This window comes from Phocoena sinus, chromosome 2, assembly GCF_008692025.1.
Source record: "Phocoena sinus isolate mPhoSin1 chromosome 2, mPhoSin1.pri, whole genome shotgun sequence".
Classification (NCBI taxonomy): Eukaryota; Metazoa; Chordata; class Mammalia; order Artiodactyla; family Phocoenidae; genus Phocoena; species Phocoena sinus.
The window spans coordinates 150,907,201-150,926,171 of NC_045764.1; the positions used below are offsets into that span (position 1 = coordinate 150,907,201).

General features: G+C 53.8%; 1 protein-coding gene across 4 annotated transcripts in view; it reads left to right on the top strand.

Annotated features, from left to right (window-relative positions):
- The window catches only part of JDP2 (Jun dimerization protein 2), a 41,416-nt gene extending 22,963 nt beyond the window's left edge, over nt 1-18,453 (top strand). For 3 of the 4 annotated variants that reach the window (XM_032622720.1, XM_032622718.1, XM_032622721.1), the window contains exons 3-4: nt 9,180-9,284; nt 17,582-18,453. In XM_032622720.1, coding sequence (XP_032478611.1) covers nt 9,180-9,284; nt 17,582-17,767 — 291 coding nt within the window. In that variant the 3' untranslated portion in view covers nt 17,768-18,453. The remainder of the gene's footprint in view (nt 1-9,179; nt 9,285-17,581) is intronic. The other variant, XM_032622719.1, reaches the window with a different exon arrangement.
- The last annotated feature ends 518 nt before the right edge of the window (nt 18,454-18,971 follow it).

Below are 18,971 nucleotides of genomic sequence, written 5' to 3' on the forward strand. Positions count from 1 at the left end.
CAATGTTAACGTTGCTGCCGGAGCCAAGGTGATTTTTCCCGTCTCCTGGCCTCCCCCTCGCTTTTGCAGTAACCGCGTTTGCTCTTCGCTTAGCAGGGCGGTCCACAGATGGCTGCCACTCTGCCCAGCCGGCTTTCTCAGGCTTTGTTCCAAACACAGTGCCGCCTTTTCTTAGCAGTGGAAATGGGCTGTTCTCCACTGCTTTCTGAGAGAATGGCCCTTTCCTACTCTGTGCATATAAACCAGGCCCAAGCCTTGGGCAGCCTATTGTTTTATGGGTTCTCTTAATCCAGGGGGAGGATTTTCTGAGGACCACGGGTGTAAGGGCGGGGGTTGGGAAGGCCGAGGTCCAGAGTTGCTTCTTCTTGCTGAGATGTGAGCACTCAGGTCAGTTTGGATGGATCCCCCATGGCTCTAATGCAACCAGAGTGGGGGCAGGCTTTCAGTTTGTAAAGGAGGTGTTCCCTGCTTCTTTCCAGAAAGCAGTGGTGTTCTGGTTGGTCTCACTGCTGTCTGATCCAGAGACCTGGGCAGACTCACTCTCCTTCCCTGAACTAGAGTTCCCAGGCCTGCGGATGCAGCAGGAATCAAGGATCTCTAGGTCTTCTTAGTTCCAGAACCTCAGGATGGAGCTTAGTTTTCAGCCCTGCTGCTCCCCACGCTTTCCTGCAGAGGCCCAGCGCACCGAGCCATCGCTTCTCCACCTGCGCGTGCCCCCAGCCGGGAGAGCCGAGTGCATCGTCTTGGCAGGTGGAGCCATTGCCTCTGCCAGCTCTTGTTCAGAGCCTTCAACTGGTGTTTGGCTGGGCTGGAGCTTTGAGTGAACAGGGCGTCCAGATGTGTGGGTTTGTTCATAGGTGAAAGTGTTGGATTACAGCCTGGCATTGGGAGCAGTTGAAAAGGGCACTGGACTGGGAGTCAGGAGTCCTGGCTTCTTGTCCAGGTCACCAGCTCTGTGGATCAGGCCTCCCTTAAGCAAACATTTATTGAGTGCTACTGATGGCCATAAACTCTACAAGATGCTGGGCACACAGAAAGTCAACAAGACATGGACTTTGCCCTCATGGAACTCCCAGTTCAGTGGGGGCAGAAACTGAGGCTAGTATATAGCACAGTAGAGGCCAGGATAAACTCAAGATTCTATGAGAGCCCGGAGCAGAGGGACACCTCCCCAACTTGGAGGCGATGAGAATCAGGGAGGACTTCCTGTAGGAGGTGATGCTTGAGCTGAAGGTACAGCGTGAGAGTAAGCCAAGGGGACAGCAGAGGCAAAGGCATGAGGCCAGGGAAGTGTGAGGTATAATAGAGGCTCCAGGTTGCAGGAACATGGCGTGTAGGGTAGGAATAGATAGGAGGTGAGACCACGGCAGGTGGGGCCCAGTCATGGGGAGCCTTGCTGGGTACATTAGGAGCTTGGGCTTTATCCTGAGGGTATTGAGGAGGCCCCTGAAGGCCAGTAACTGGATCATATTTGCATTTTAGAAAGTTCCCTCCAATGGCTGGGATAGAGGATGGTTGTGCAGGGTCAGGAGGCCTCCTAGGAGGTGATGCAGGAGAGAGAGACAGAAGTGGAGAGACAGAGAGAAACAGAGACAGAGACAGCGAGAAGAGAGAGAGCCTGGAAAGTGGCAGGGGAGATGGAGAGTGGGGAGCAAATCTGAGGAAGATTTAGGATGTAGAATTGGATGGCCTGTCTGGTGAAAACTGGAGATAAGGAGAGGGACAGGTGAGGGGCGAGGCCTGAGTTTCTGCCTCCTTGAATGACTCGGCAGTGGTGCCAGGTGGGGTGGAGAATAGAGGTGAAGCCACCAATTGAGGATAAAGACTTTGAGGGGCTGAGGGACATCCGGATTGAATGTCCAGCTGGCAGTGGAGCTTTCGGTCTGAAAATAAAGATTTGTTTGGCATTTGAGAAGAGGTGGTGGCTGAAACCACACGAGTAGATGGAAACGGTGATCTAGAGGCAGTATGTATAGAGGGTCCCGGGCAAGAGACAGGAAAGGAGAGTCAGAGAAGTAGGAGACCACACAAGGTCAGTGTTGAGCGTCCAGGGCGGAGAGAATTCCAGAAAGAGGGTGTGATGCACAGGAGGTTGAGCCAGGAGGCCCAGGGACTGACCCTCAGTGTCCCTTGGACTTTGTGAGGACCCAGGCCCTGCCCTCCAGCGTGAGCCTTGGAGAGAGCGCTCCCTCCCCTGGGCCTTGGTTTCATCATCTTGGCCTCAGTGTTGCCAAGAGTCCCCTTCCCACACGGCCCTCCCTCTCCCCTCAGTAAAGCCAACACTGCACTCGTGACCCCTGAGGGTCACACGAATGAAACCCCAGGGAGTCAAAGCTGGCTGGGGTCTGGGGAGCTCTTGGTCTGGCCCAGTGTTGGAAGGCAGTGTGATGTATGGGAACTGAATCCCTGTTTTTCCCCAGCTTGGTGGCCTTGGGCAGACACTTTACCTTGGTTCCTCACCTGTAAAATGAGGCCCCTAGCACCCACCCTGTAGAAATGTTTGAAGGTTAGGGGAAGTGGGAGCCTTTGTGTTTATTAAAGATGAGCCACGGGACGGGAGGTGGGCTGATTGGCCCAAGGTCAGAGAGAGGGGGCAGCGCGGTGACTGGAATCGGGTGTCTGGTGACCAACCCCGCCGGGGTCTGTCTCTTGCCAGGGCTCATAAATTAGTAGCCCACGGCCGGGGCAGCCCACAGATGTGTTTTGCTTGGCTCCTGCAGCGTTCTTTTCAAAATGGAATTCGTTGCCAACATTAAAAATGGGGAGATTTTACCCACAAGCTCACATTTTCAGCTAGACTTGAAAACTTGGAGGATTTGGCCACACTGAGCCCTCTCTGCCCTGGGGCGAGTGGGGGGTGTCCCCTCTGGGGGCCAGACCCTCATCCAGCCATCCTCCCTCACTAACCTTGACTTGCTTGGCTCCTGGGGGTGGCTTGAGTTTGCAACGCCAGCCCTTTGACTGACCATTTGTCCTGAATTTTCTTACAGCCTGGCCCACTGTTTACTAAAACTGTCCGGTATTTCATAGCTATGGTCCATACCTTGGCCGTTCAGAGTGAGAGGGCCTGGCTGGAGAAGATGTGACAGAGAGGAGGGTGGAGTCTCCGACGGCTCAGCCCCAGGAGAGATACTGGGGAGAGAGCCTGTGCCCTGCGGGCTGCAGGGGGTCAGCAAGGGTGCTGGACAAGGGCCCCTGGCATTTCCTCATTCCTCCCTGCAGGGGTGGCAGGAGGCAGAGGGGACTGTGGGCCCAGCCTGGCCGGCCTGGCCGAGGTCTTGCCCCTGGACTGGCCCGCTTTGTTGATGTCTGAAGGGTAGGGTGGTGGAGGCAGGGGGTGGGGAGGTTCTGCAGCCCCTGGCTCCGAGCAGCCGTGCTTATGTGGGAGAATGTCTGGTATGTTTGGTATCTGGGTGTTTACTTCCCAGGGTGCTCCTGGGTCCCTGGTGTTGAAATGTGGCTCCTCCATGCAGGGGGGAGGGCCCTCAGTGGGCGTGGCCAGGGCTAGATTTGGAGGCAGCGGGGCAGTCACTCCAGGCCTGCCCATTGACAGCTTGCGCGTGCCCTGAAGCACCTCCACTCTGCACCCGCCTCCCCACCTTCAGGTCTCCTTTTATGCCAGATTCTGCCTGTGCGGGAGGCTGGGTGGGCCCCGGGCAGCCCTGGCCTCACCTGGGAAGACAGGCAGGGAAGCTGGCATTTTCAGAGCCCTTCCTGGGTCCCCGGCTCTGGGCTGGAACTTAGTCCCCATGACGACCCTGTGCAGCAGGGCTCAGTGCCTTCCTTGTACAAGTGAGGGACGGAGGCTCAGAGAGGCGGAGTGACTTGCCCAGGAGCACACAGCAGAGCTGCTGAGGGCGACCCAGGCCTCTTAGACCCCAAAGTTCATGCTGACGACCCTGATGCCCTGAGTCTCAGATAAGCCTACTTCTCTCTGCCCGTGAGACAGTTCTTGGTCTGAATGAGCCTCTCAGACCTTCACTGCTCTGCCTAGTGCTGGGGGTTTGATTTGGTTTTTGCCCCGCTCTCTATTTCTGCTTGTCACCTGCTCTATTGCTCTTTTCTCTGTTGCTTTGTCCATGTGAGAGTTTCTGTACCTGCAGCGCCTGGGGTTAAAAAGTGTCATTGCTCTTTCTCATCCTGTCTTTTTGTGGGTCTCGCAAGATACATATTTGGAAATGCTTATGAAATGTCAGAATTCAAAATCACATCTGGGTGACTGTTGCCACCGTGTGAGAGCCACGTGGCTGGCAGACGGGGCCTGAGAAACATGACCAGGGTGAGAGGAGGCCCCCCTCCTGCTTTCAGCGTTACACATTTAATGTTAACTGTGCAAAAAATATTTTTTATTTAAACATACCCGGGTAGGAAAAAACAAAACGGTCATCGTGCTCAGAGTCAGACGCTTCTGCTGCTGCTTTAGGGTCCCATCATCAGGGTGGAGCTGAAAGGGTGGGGGGCTTGTTACCTAGGCCACCTGCCCCTCCAAGAGCAGAAGACGCTCAGGCCCTGGGGCCAAAAGGCCTGGATTCAAAGCTGTCACTGACCTTCTGGACAGCCTTGATATCTTTAGTTTCCTCATCTGTGAAAGTGAGGAAGATAATAGGCCTGTCCTGATTGGTTTACTGAGACCATTTAACCCCCTGGGACCCCTGATACCCGAGATTTTCTACCTGCTGAGGTGACCCACCTCTGTTTGTTCAAGGGCTCTTCTGCATCCAGGTTCTGCCACTTTCCCAGCTGTTCTAGAAGCATTGCTCCTGGGTAGGCCTTCTCCCCTGGATTACTGAGGACCACCTTCTGCATCACCTGACTTCACAAGGGTGGGACCCTGGTGTCCCAGGCATCTTTCAGTGGCAAGAGGCAGAAACCTTCTCCAGCTCCCTTCAGGCCAAAGGAGGAATTTCCAGGGTAGATTCAGGTGTACCCATCATGGACCCCACAGAGATGAAGCATAGTCAGGCCTCTCCAGGGGTGGAATCAGAAGGACCAAGAGAGTTTCTGTCTATCCCTCTGTCTGTCTGTACCATCGGCCTGTGGCCATATCCCTGTGTTTCTCTCTCTGTGTCTGCCTTGTTCCCTCTGTCTCTCTCCACCCACCTTTGTCTCTCTGTGTTCCTCTGTCTCTCCTCTCTGTCTCTGTCTTTACCTTTCTCTCTCTGGAGCTCCCTCCATCTCTCGGGGTCTAGACAGGGTGAGGCAAGCCAGATGCCCAGGGCATGGCATTTAAGGAGGCACCCACCCTCAGGTGCTGGCCCTGCCCTGGCACAAGTGAGCTCCAGGGTGAGCGCCTCCTGAAATGTGTGCCCTGGGTACCTCACTCACCACACCCTATCCAAGCCCTGCTTCTCTCTCTGTCACCCGTTCCCTCTCTTTGTCCAACTCCCTCCTATATCTGAGTGTTGGTTTCTCTCTTACCGCGTGGTCTCTGCTCACCTCCACACATCAGCAGCCTGATCTTTCTGCTTCTCTGGGTTGAAATTGGTTGTCTAGCCTGTATGCCTCCCAGTCCAGCAGTTCAGTTTCAAATTTCTAGTTGGTGAATACAGCCCAGCTTGGGTCAGCCGCTCACACCTCATGCAGTCAGCTGGGCCAGGGGCTGGGGTCGCCCTGGCCCTCAGCAGGGGCTTGGGAACAGGCTGTCTGAGGAGGGACTGCTCAACAGGAGGGCACCCTTGGCCGTGGATCCCCAGGTCTGTCCCTCCAATGTGAAGGGTGGTGCAGGGGCCCCCCTCACTGCCAGAACACAGACAGCTTTGTCCTTGGGCCTTCCTGGGAATTGGGGATAAACAGAGCTAGGATCCAGTTTGAGAAGAGGGAATGATAGGCTTACTCCACCCCTGCCCCCATCTCATGGTTTTTAAACGTCTTGAGCCTCAAGCTGCCTCTTCTTCAAACATGCTGGATCTTCCCGCTGTATCTGCAGAAAAAGTCATATCTCCCATTTGGGGTTCCGGTTTTAGATGTCTGAGCTGTGGGTGGTGAAAACACTCTGCTGTCTCTCACCCACGCGGGACCAAATGCTTCAGAGAATCCGGGGAGCAGCAAGGAGAAGGCAGCAGCCTCAACTCCGGGGATGCTCAAAGGCCTGGGGGAGGGCTGCGCCGGTCCAGGCAGCTCCAATCAGAGGACGCAGACCATGCAGGCCCAGCGAAAGGAGCCAGAGTGAGCCCGTGGGGATGGAGAAGGCCAAGGGCGCTGCCCAGCCTCTGTCTTATTTCCAGCAGGACCTCAGCATCCGTTTTCTGTGTGCCCTGTGGGAGGCTCTTAAATAGCAGAAGGAGGATTTGGGGGAGAGGCAGCACAGTTTCAAAGGGGAAAGTGTGACGATGGGGCTTTGGGGCCATTTCTTGCTTTATTGGGAGATATTAGCCAAGGCATGGGTACAGGAAAGGCCCAGGGATGGACGTGGAAGCCGGTGGTGCTGTGGTGCTGGGGTCTTTAGGCTTAAGAGCACAGCCTGGATCCTTCCAGGGCCTGCTTGGGATTTGTGCACCCACCACAGCCATCGGTGGCCTGCACCCTGAATTTTTTTTTTTTTTTTTTCTTATTTGGCTGCGTTGGGTCTTCGTTGCTGCGCTCCGGCTTTCTCTAGTTGTGGCGAGCGGGGGCTACTCTTCCTTGCGGTGCGCGGGCTTCTCATCACAGTGGCTTCTCTTTGTTGCGGAGCACAGGCTCTAGGTGCGCGGGCTTCAGTAGTTGTGGCACACAGGCTCAGTAGTTGTGGCTCGTGGGCTCTAGAGCGCAGGCTCAGTAGAGACAGTTCCTTATGAGCACTGGAGAAAAGGTTATGCAGATGCAAATGTAGGCAATAAATCACTTTTATAATTATAGAATCCAAGCCCGTGGCATGTTTCTCTTGAATCTTTTATTCCATTCATTCATTTGACTAACATTTGCTGTGCTCCTACTCAGTGCCATGTTCTATGCCAGGTGCTGGGGATACCCAGGTCGCCCATTCTCCAGATTAGCAGGGAAGGCAGCTACTACATAAGCAGAGAGTTACCGTGGGGTATGATAGAGACTCTTACAGCGGGGAACTCAAAGTGCTGTAGCAGCATAGAAAAAGCAGTTAATTCTATCTGGGGAGTCAAAGGAGCCTTCCTGGAGGAGGTGGCATTTGCTCTTGAGGGTTGTAAGAGTTTACAAATAGGAAAGGAAGGACCTGGCTGGCTTGGAGAAGGGTGAGACGTTTGGAGTCGAGAGGAATGGCAGGAGGGAATTGATGTGGCTGCAGAGGCAGGGTGGAGCAGCCCCCCATCTGGGTGTCATCCTGGCCCAGTTGATCTCTTAAACTTCCAGCGTTGAGCCTCTTTGCGTCTGCTGCTAGCGCAGCTTCCGTTGGCTTCCAGCTTTATGTAGGATGAGGCCCTGTGCAGGGGTGGGGTGGGGAGGTGGGTCCTGGAGGACAGAGGTTGTGTCTCCTAGGAAACGGCAGCTCTGCCAGAACCCCAGAACCCTGTGAGCCTGGCAGGGCCCAGGTTGCACACATCACCTTGGCAGTTTGTGGGCAAACCCTCTCGGCCGAGGGGAGATTGCACTGCCAGCCACTTCCTCCAGTTCCTTCCCTCTGCCTGTCGTCACGGTTACCTCGGCCTTGTTGGGGGTGAGGTAGAGGTTGGTTGGAATCAACTTTGTCCGGGTTTCTATTTCCCCAGATGCGGGTCAGCCAGAGGAGCTGTCACTTCTGGTTCTGTTTCAAAGGAGGCCAAGGGGCTGGGAGGTGCTTGGGTGCGGCCGTGTTGACAAGGCGCCTCTCCAGCCAGCCTCCCAGGCAGGGTGGGAGTGGGTCAGGGAGAAGCTCCAAGGTGGTGGAGAAGGAGAAGGGGCTGCCCTGCCAGGGCCTGTGCTGAGGGCCGTGGGTGCTGGTCTCCAGCCCAGGCCCTCGGTCTTGAGCTCCTAGAGCATGCCGGGAGTGCAGGCAGAGAGGCTGTTTATTTTCCTGGCCTGAAGCCCTTTCGGCTGAGACCTTATTCCAGGCCTCAGGCTGCCAGAAGCACCCGCAACTGGCTCCAGAAGTGAGAGAGTTGGCAACCCAACACTTCTCCAGAGGCCTCGGACTCTAGGCCATTCCCAGACCGGCTGGTCCTGTGTATCCTCCAGATTCTCCTGGTGGGTAATGGACAGTGAGAGACATCACGTCAAAGTGATCCTAATGGGCTGGGGCTGTGGTCAAGAGCAGGAAGGCTGAAGTCAGAGAAATCTTGAGTTGGAAGCCTGACTCTACCGCTTCCTCGCTGTAGCGCCTTGGGCAAACTGGGCTGGTGAGCCTCAGTCTCACCATCTGTGAGATGGGGCAGTCATAGTACCTTCCTCATCAGACTCTGTAAGGATTACATGACCTGTGTTTAAAGGCTTTAGCAAAGTAGGCAACAAATGGCAGCTCTTGTTATTATTATTAATGAAACAACAATAACTGCAGCTTTGAAAGTCCGTGTTGGCGGACAGCGAGCCTTCTCCTTCCTATTCTACGGGCCCTGTTTCATGCATGGTAAATTTCCTAGTGTGTCTCAGGGAGAAGCAAGCCTGGAGACTCCAAAGGCCCCTGTGCCTGTGTCCCAAGCAGGGCACTTTAAGGAGCCCATGGGATCCTGGGATGCAAGTGGGTGTCCTGGGGGAAGAACATGCAGAGGCAGAGAGAAGGATGAACCCAGGTGAGGGGGCTGAGGAGAGTTTTCCATCACCAGAAGACAGATCTGAGGGTTTGGAAGGACCGAGAGGGAGGACAGAATACCTCAGGGAGGTGACAGTGGGGGCAGAAGGTGAAATCAACACTCATGCCCAAGGTGTTTTGAAAGTGCCAGGGAGCCACTGACCTGGAAAATAATGCCCAGAGGGCTTGGGCCAGGCAAGAGAACAGACCGCCACTGCCCATGGGGTGTCACCTCTGTGTGAGGAGAGCGCCAGGCTCTGGGCCTCCTGAACTCTGGCAGAACCCAGGTGGCCCTGCCCTCCTGGGGCACTGACTTCTCCCAGAGATGCCCACCTACTCCGAGAGCATCCTCAGGCCGGCTGGGAAACGCTGCCATCCCACCCGCCAAGAGGCCAGCGGGCTGGCAGTGTGGCTCACTCACGGCGAGGTGTGGGTTAAGTTGTCCATCTGCCGGTCTGAGCGTAAGGAGGGAAGCTGTACGCCAGGCTTGCCTCAATGTCTCATCCGTGGCTCTTTGCCCTCACAGCTAGACGAGGAAGAAGAGCGAAGGAAAAGGCGTCGGGAGAAGAACAAAGTCGCGGCCGCCCGATGCCGGAACAAGAAGAAGGAACGGACGGAATTTCTGCAGCGGGTGAGCAGGGCAGTGGCCACTGGTGACCCTGGCCTTGTCCTTTAGTGGCTAGTGTGCTTATAGACCAGGAGACGCCATCGAATGCCTGCAGAATCAATGTGTACTCGTTGACATCTGCCCAACCAGCCTCGACCCCTCTGCCTTCCCTGCCTTCTCTCCGATGCCCCCTCCCTGAGCCAAGACGCCCAGGGGCAGCCAGCAGCCGTTCCGCCCACCCAGATCCCTGGACCGCCAGAGAAGGTGGGAGGAGCCAAGTTCCCCGCCTCTAACTGAGGTCAGACCCGCGATGCTAATGGGCCCAGAGGGCCCAGGACTGGCACTACCCATGCCGGTGCGCTGAGGGCTGTCAGAGTTGTCTGGCGCGGGTGCAGATGAAGTCAGTGAGAGCTCCCTGCACGTGGGCAGTGGGCGTAGCGATGGGGCAGAGAAAAGTTTCTCCCTCACGTGCAGGAGGCTCTTCTGGCTCTGCCTCCCATCTGCCTGGCCTCAGCCCCACCGAAGCTGACCCCCGAGCTCTTGGCTGTTGCCTCTGGGACCAGAGGTCAGCTCTGCGTGCCAAGGCCAGTGGAGGGCCGCCTTGCCTCGTGGCCCTCGGAGCACATCCCTGCCCTTTCATTTGGAATGTGCCAAATGGGCCTTCCCTGCTCCTCAAAAACGGTAGATGGCTGTGAAGGGACATGACCAGAAAGCTAATTAGTCCCAGCCGGTGGTCTCCAGCCTCCCCACCCCCAATCCCTTGTTGATTTCTAAATAACAATAGTAACACCATAGAATAATAACATCACAGGTCAGGCTCCCTTCTACAGCGGGCAACCGCTAACACTAGTTGCTAACGTGTAAAGTGGGGCCCTGTGCAAAGCGCAGTGTACATATTCGCTCATTTTATTGGCATAATAACTGTATGAGGTAGGGGGCTGCATTATTCTGTCTGCACACGGGGACACTAAGGAAGGCACGGGGAGTTAAGTAACTTGCCCAGGTCCCTCAGCAACTAAGCGGTAGAACTGAGATTCGGCCTGAGGCTAACTTCAGAGCATCCATCCTCAGCACTCTGCCCTGCTGGGTCTCATTCATTCATTCGTGGGTTTGTTCATTCCTTTGTTCATTCATTCTTTTGCTCGTTCGTTGATTTGTGGACAAGTAGTTTTAAGCATGTACTGAGTGCCCAGCCCTGTGCTAGGTGCGCTGGGGACACACAGGAAGGACCAGTCGTGGTCCCTCCTGTGGGATCTGGAGAGACAAGGCCGGGCTGGAATGGGTTTTCTCTGATACTGGGGCTCTGTGGGTCTCTTCTCATGCTTGCAACAAGCAGAGAGCAAATCTGAGATCATGGGTGTCAACACCATGGGGCAGTGTGTACACCTCCGGCTGTGAGCATCTAGGGCAGGGGAAAGGTCAATGGAGGCGGAGTTAGACTCCTGGAGCTGGGAGCCCCTTGGAAGAGATGGTGGACCAACACCAGGAGGGAAGTTTTCAAGAAAATTCTAAGACATGGGTCTCACATAGGCCTTTAAGATAGATGGAGTGTCACACCCCTCATTTCCAGCCCTGAGTGCCTGTGGAGTTGGGCGAGGCATAGCAGGGAACAGAGAATCTCACATCCCATCCCCGCCTTCAAGGGCCTGTCAGCCAGTCAGCAGGCAAGAAGGGCCAAGTGAACGCACACCAGTAACACACTAGTGCAGCGAATGGTCAGCGCCAAGTGAGCGGGACGAGCTGCTCCGCACATTCCAGTAACACCGCTGAGCACCTACTGTGTGCCAGGCATTTCCCGTATCTCGTTTAATCTTACAACATTCCACTGAGCTGGACATTGATGATCCCCATTTTAGACACGGACCCATAGCGCAGAGAGTCAGGTTACTTGCCTGAGGTCACACTGCTAGTGTGCGGTGGAGCCGGGACTCACCCAGCTGTTCGCTGACCCATCTGTCCATCCTTAGCGCTGAGTGAGTGCCCGCCACACAGTGGGCCCTCAGGCCATGGCTGCAGTGGGGTGGCAGGCAGGAAACAGGGATGCGATATGTGCTGAGCGTTAGGTTGGGCAAGCGCGGCGGGCTGTGAGCACAGAGGGAGGGGCCCTGTCGAGTCTAGGCTGCGGAAAGACTGCTGATTGAGACATAAGATAGGAGCGGGAGGCAACGCGTGGAAGGACAGGGCTGGAGAGGTCAGTCACCACCAAAGCCAAAGCAAAGGCCAGAGGCAAGAGGTGTTGTTTAAGGATGTGGTGAAGGGAGTGAAAAAAATACCAGTGTAGCTGGAGTGTACAGTCCATGGAGAGAATAGGGCCCCAGAGCCTTCACCTGTCAGGTAATCCCTGTGCTGGGTTGTCTGGGGCAGTCCCGGTTTGTGCCTGTTGGCCTGGCCTGATTATTAATGGCACATTCTTTCACTCTCTCACCTGTCTCTGTTAGGATGATGAAGTGTGTTGGTCATGGAGAGCCACGGGAGGGTTTCGGGAGGAGAGAGATACACCCTGTCGCTGTGGCTGCAGCGTGGGGCACGGAATGGGGAGCTGAGAGTAGAGTGGGAAGACCGGTTATGTGGCGGTGGTGCTATCCTGGTGAGAGGAGCAGGCAGCTGTGGACCGAGAGAAGTGCAGGCCTCGAGGAGGGAGGTTTCGGGAAGTCTGTTGGGGCTCAAGTCCAGCCCCCCTCATCCCCACGCCCACCTCCTCCTCCCCTCTGGCCTTGGAAGCAGAGGCCGGGTGTGAGGTTTAGGGCGTGAAGGCAGATGGCCGTGTCAGTACCCGAAGACATGGGGGATTCTCTTGTAATTAAGTAATTCGTTTATTTATTTATTTAACATCTTTATTGGAGTATAACTGCTTTCCAATGTTGTATTAGTTTCTGCTGTACAACAAAGTGAAACAGCTATACGTATACATATATCCCCATATCCCCTCCCTCTTGCCTCTCCCTCCCACCCTCCCTATCCCACCCCTCTAGGTGGACACAAAGCATGGAGCTGATCTCCTGTGCTATGCGGCTGCTTCCCACTAGCTATCTATTTTACGTTTGGTAGTGTATATATGTCCATGCCACTCTCTCACTTTGTCACAGCTTACCCTTCCCCCTCCCCATATCCTCAAGTCCATTCTCTAGTAGGTCTGTGTCTTTATTCCCGTCTTACCCCTAGGTTCTTCATGACCTTTTTTTTTTTTTCTTAGATTCCATATATATGTGTTAGCATATGGTATTTGTTTTTCTCTTTCTGACTTACTTCACTCTGTATGACAGACTCTAGGTCCATCCACCTCACTACAAATAACTCAGTTTCGTTTCTTTTCATGGCTGAGTAATAGTCCATTGTATATATGTGCCACATCTTCTTTATCCATTCATCTGTCGATGGACACTTAGGTTGCTTCCATGTCCTGGCTATTGTAAACAGAGCTGCAATGAACATAGTGGTACACGACTCTTTTTGAATTACGGTTTTCTCAGGGTATATGCCCAATAGTGGGATTGCTGGGTCGTATGGTAGTTCTATTTTTAGTTTTTTAAGGAACCTCCATACTGTTCTCCATAGTGGCTGTATCAATTTACATTCCCACCAACAGTGCAAGAGGGTTCCCTTTTCTCCACACCTCTCCAGCATTTATTGTTTGTAGCTTTTTTTTTTCCTTTGTGGTATGCGGGCCTCTCACTGTTGTGGCCTCTTCCGTTGCGGAGCACAGGTTCTGGACGCGCAGACTCAGCGGCCCTGGCTCACGGGCCCAGCCGCTCCGCGGCACGTGGGATCTTCCCAGACCGGGACACGAATCCGTGTCCCCTGCATCGGCAGGCAGACCCTCAACCACTGTGCCACCAGGGAAGCCCTGTTTGTAGCTTTTTTGATGATGGCCGTTCTGACTAGTGTGAGGTGATACCTCACTGTAGATTTGATTTGCATTTCTGTAATTTATTTTTAACACGTCACATATTTACAAGGCTCGGAGGTACAAAGGTATATGTATGTGTATGTGCACACACACACACACACACACAAACACACACACACACACATATAAACACATACACACATATACGTATAATGTAAAAAGTTACCCTCCCATCCTTGGCCCCTGGACACTCAGGGCCACCCTGGGAGATTCCTGTAGCCTCTCAGAGTTCACCTGCCAGGACCAGCCACATCCCTGAAGGAGGCAGGCCTTTGTGGGGGTCAGATCCGCGCCCTGCAGGCCCCAGGCCACCTCCGCTGCCTGCATTCGGGAGCAGCGGCCCCTTGGCTCCCCACGGCTGTACAGCCGGCCTCTGTAACCCCGCTGTGCCCGACACAGCTCCCTGGGTGTGGGCATCAGTGACACAGTCTCACACCCTCACAGCGTTCCTTGCTCTTCATAGCCACTCTCTCCCTGATGGTCACAGTGACTCTGGAGGAGGCAAGGCAGCCCCATTCCACTGACTGGCATCTGAGGTTCGGAGGGATGAAAGTTGCTCAGCGTCACACAGGGGCCGAGTCAGGACCGGAGCCCAGAGCTTCCTCTGTGGCCCAGCACTCTATTCAGGTGCCCAGGCTCCGGGACTTGGGAATCTTATTCACAGCAGTGTAGCTGGCCAGTGGCAGAGTCAAGATTTTAACTCAGACAGGGCTTTTGGGCTCAGAAGTCTGCACCAGGCTTTTTTTTTTTTAACAGAAAGAGTTGGGAAGTGGAGCCCTATTTTAAGTGCATTAGGGTAACTTTTTAAAATAATAGAGTCAGAGAATCTTAATGCTTAAATTTCCCTGGGCCAATTATTATATTTTAAGGGGGAAAATGAGGTCTGGAGAAGGGAAGTGACTAGTCCAAGGGCACACAGAAGGATGCCCAGCCCCTCACCCTGTGGGTTTTTTTTTTTTAATTAATTAATTTTCATTTTCGGCTGCTTTGGGTCCTCGTTGCTGCACGCAGACTTTCTCTAGTTGCAGCGAGTGGTGGCTACTCTTCGTTGCTGTGCACGGGCTTCTCATTGCGGTGGCTTCTCTTGTTGTGGAGCACGGGCTTTAGGCGCGCGGGCTTCAGTAGTTGTGGCACGTGGGCTCAGTAGTCGTGGCTCACAGGCTCTAGAGCACAGATTCAGCAGTTGTGGTGCATGGGCTTAGTTGCTCCGTGGCATGTGGGATCTTCCCAGACCAGGGATCAAACCCATGTCCCCTGCACTGGCAGGTGGATTCTTAACCACTGCGCCACCAGGGAAGCCCCATCACCCTGTGTTTTTTCTGCTCCTTTCACAGACCACCGTGGAGGAGACAGAACCTCCTTCACTTGCATTAATTCCATTCTGAAACGACAAATGGTTACATTCTCTCTAGGGCAGTAAATATCTACCAGAGGCAAAACGATAAACAAAAATGCAAGAAGGGTCATTCATTTCATACTTAAGGTGCGAAGATCCTAGCCCACGTTCCTGAATTTATTAGGAAAACAGATCAGGCAATTGCTGTTCTAAAACCACAAACCACTTCTACAATCATGGTTTTAAAAAAAAAATTCCTCTGAGCTCAACTTATACTTACACATTAAATAAATGCATAGCACCAACTAATAAAACAGAAGAAAATAAAATGAAAAAGCAGTTAGTTACAGTCTGATAGCCAGACTGTCAGAGGTCAGGATAGTCTATGAGGTACCCATACATTTTCAAACCAGCAAAACATCATGCCATTCCTATGATACACGTACAGGGGAGCAAGTCGCCACATACCCATTGGGTCTTTTTGTGCGATACAGGCGTTCACGTGTAAGGTAGGTTTGACGTGTGGTCTTTTGAAGGACAAGGCTGTGTATGCAGGGCTGCTGGACCCTGCCCCTTGCATGTCCATTGTAACTTCCATTCACTGTGCAACCCAACTCGTTCCTTGCCCTCCCCACTGCTCTCCAGAACAACTCCCACCTCCCTGCTTCCTTGGATACCCCCCACCCCAGGCTCAAGGGCAGCTCTCCTCCCAGCTGCCCATTCTGCAAATGCAGGCAGTCTCCGACACCTGCCAAGTTTTCTTGGAAACGGCCTCCTCCTCTGCTTCTCCTCCTTCTTGTCTTCATATTCCCTTGCTCATGGCTTAAAGTAAAAATTCCTTAAGCCTCCCTAACCCTTCAGTTTACAAAATGCTTTTCCCACGTGCAGTCATTTAATCCCCAGGATCATCATCTTTTTACCGATGAGATAACTGAGGCTCAGGGAAGTTAGGAAACTTACTCTTGACTCTGATTCCAGACCCCACCAGCTTTTCTGGTTCTGGCTATAAATCCACCTTCCCAGCTTTGTACCCTACTATATCCTAAAGTGACCTATGGTCACAATGGAGGATTTTTATCTCCTAAACACATCTTAAGCTTTCCCCTGTCTGCGTCCTTGTTCACTCAGGGCTTGCTTCTTGAAATGCCCCCCCCACTCCTACCGACTTTCTCTGCTCGACAAGAGTCAACCCATTATTCAAACGCAAGGTCAGATCCGGCCATTTAGCCCACTCTCTCATGGTCTTCTAGACCCTGGATGGCTGATGGACACATGATAAGCTCTTGTTAGGGGCTCACGGGCCTCTGGACCCCCTAGAGCATTCACTATACACAGCAGGTTCTCAGCACACGCTTGTGGGTGGGTGGATTGAAGCGAAACTCCTGGAAGCAAGAGGCTCAGAGGCTTTGAAGTTGGAGCTAAAACCTTGACTGGGGGGAACCGCATGGTCAGAGACATTCCCAAGGTCACCAGGTTGTAGACCCAGTGAGCAGGCAGCTAAGATGGGCACCTACCTGCCCCAGACTCATGGTTTCACATGGGGTCTCTCCTGGCCCGCAGCGATGTTCTTCTCTCGGAATTTGGAGAACCATGGACCAGGCCGGCCTCCCTGTCACGCTTTATCCGGCTGAATCCAAAACCACCCTAGCTGGCTTTTAATATTTTCCCCTGAGCACTTTTTCCTTCTTTGAGGCTGTTTTCCCTCAGCGTTTGGTCACGAGGACTGTATATCTCAGCAGTTCTGAGTCCCCAGCACTGGGCTGCCTCCGCAGACATGAGCAAAAGGAACAACTCAGTCAGCCTGGCTGGTGTGGGGAAGACAGCAGCCCTGGGGCCCTGGAGAGCCCCGAGGGAGGCTGCCCGGCTGGGCCCCCAGGCGGGGCCGCTCAGCCCATCGCAACCACAGCCCACACTCGGTCTGATGCAGGTTGCCCAGCCTTGGCACTGTGGACGTTTTGGATTGATAGTTCTTGTTGTGGGGTCCTGTGCATTGAAGGATATCTAGGATCATCCCTGATCCCTACCCACTGGATTCCAAGGGCACCCACCCTCCCCAGTTGTGACAACCAAAGATGTCTGCAGATATTGTCAAATGTCTCCTGGGAGGCAAAAACTGCTTCTAGTTGAGAATCACTGGTCAACCTTTGCTGGCCCTTGAGTAAATTCCAACCTCCAAACTGGTCATAAGTTTTTAGACAGAGTCCAAGAAATACCATTCCGGTGCCTCTGTATTTTCCTGTGTTGACCCCCAGAGCCTTGAATTGGTATGCCCATCACCTGTCATCATGAACAGGTAAACCACCCTAAATCAAATCAACGTTGCTTCCTTGCCCTGGAGCCTCTCCAGCTGAGCTGGAAGTTCTCCGGAAATCTCACTTGAGGTCTATTTAAAGCCACATTTTGGATCCAGAAGGATGACTATTGATTGCCTCACAGTGGGCAGAGGTTCTAGATATCAGGGGATAAGGAAGAGGCTATTTAAATAATTACAGACTAATAACCAGGAAGCACATGTTTCAGGAGGAATTACGTGACCACACTGGGCTTGTGGACCCTACAGGCCAATGTATCCCCAACATACATTTATCATACATAAAGCACCTTGCCATTGCACTGCCATCGTGGGCCACCTTTAACCCCTCCGTGGACCCTCCGTGCATCTGTTCTGGATCCGCTTGGCCTCCGTTCTTGTCCCACCCTTTGTTTCTTGTGCAAAGGCCCTGAGGCAGGAGAGTATTTGGCGTATTTGAGCAAACAGCAAGGAAGCCACTGTGGCTGGAGTGGATTGAGTGGGGAAGAGAGGTGGGACATGAGCCAGGCTGGCCCCAGGATATAACCTGGGTTCATCCCACTAGCAACACAGGCCAGTGTCACAGGTGTGACAGGCACGGCCTAAAGAAAGTCAGTTACCCCAGGGGGACTCAGTAGCAGATTCTGTGCTTCCTCTAGTGGGAACCTGGCAGACAGAAAACAGGCAAACGCCAGCTTGCTGTGCCCTGTGCCTACCCGGAGAGAGAGTCTCTTCCCGGAGCTGGTTCCCGGTGAGAGCCTAAAGCCATGTGTCTGTTTTGCATGCAGGAATCCGAGCGGCTGGAACTCATGAACGCAGAGCTAAAGACCCAGATTGAGGAGCTAAAGCAGGAGCGACAGCAGCTCATTCTGATGCTGAACCGGCATCGCCCCACCTGCATCGTTCGGACGGACAGCGTCAAGACGCCCGAGTCCGAAGGCAACCCGCTGCTTGAGCAGCTAGAGAAGAAGTGACCATGGGCTTGGGAGGAGGAGGAAGAGGAGGAAGAGGAGGAAGAGGAGGAGGAGGCCACCAGAGGGCCCTTCCTTGGTGCATGAAAAACTTTACAACAAGGCTCAGCACAGCCAGTAATTAGTGGGGCTTTTTTGTGAAACTCAGATCAGCCGCATAAGGGGAAGAGCAGGCTGACGAAACCCAGAAGGACCAAGCGCTGAGACCAAAGTAGACTTGAGGGTGGGGCTGTCCTGCTGGGGCCCAGCTCAAACGGGGCAGGACAGAGGCACCCAGGCCGGAGAGACGCCCAGCCAGGCAGCCTTGGGCACTTCTCCGGCCTCTCCGCCAGGCCACCTACCCCAGGGACCTCCGAGCAGCCAGGAAAAGCCATGAGTTACAACCAAACACGGCTGAGGATGGAGCTGAGTAACACTGCCATCTGCCTGCCCCAGCCCTGACCCCTGACCCTGATGCGAGGCCGGAGAGGGCAGTGACGCGGGGCCCGGTGCGGCCTTGCTGGGGAGTAGCAGCCGGGTGCACCCTCGCCGGCCCTGCTGGAGTTTGCTGCGGGCACGAGGCGCGGGCGCCCTTCCAAAGCACATACTCACTGAATGTTTACAGACTGGCTGTCCTGGCAGGGCTTTCAACTGCACATGTTTTTTATCTTTCTTTTTTTTTTTTTAATATTTTTTACAAAAAAAAAGATTTTATACAAGCAATATATATATGGATTTCTATAATCACTCGATGTGATACAGTATAAATATGTTATGGTTTGTCTGTTACGAACAGATATCCAGCAGTTATGGCCGTTGTGTGTAACTCCTAAGTACTGTAGTCTCTGGGTGTTGCGGGGTGTCCGGGGAGGGGGTGGGGTGCGTTTCCATCCTGGTAAACCCTTCATAGTACTCAGTCCTGTATCGCTCAGTAAACGTTACTCTTACTTACCCAGCCGCCTCTTGTGGTGTCTGCCTGGGGAATGGGGTGCAAGGCACACTTGGTGACCTCCCGGTGTGCGGTGTCGGAGAATGTTTGGAGCATCTGCCGTGGGCCCTTGGTTTTCACAACAGCCCTCCCAGGTAAGTATTTACATGCCCATTTTATAGACGAGGAAGTCGAGGCTCAGAGAAGTTAAATCTGCAGTACTTACTTTGCTTGTTCACTCAACAAATGTTTCCTGAGTGCCAGCTGGGTGTGTGCCAGGTACGCTACAAGGGGCTGGGT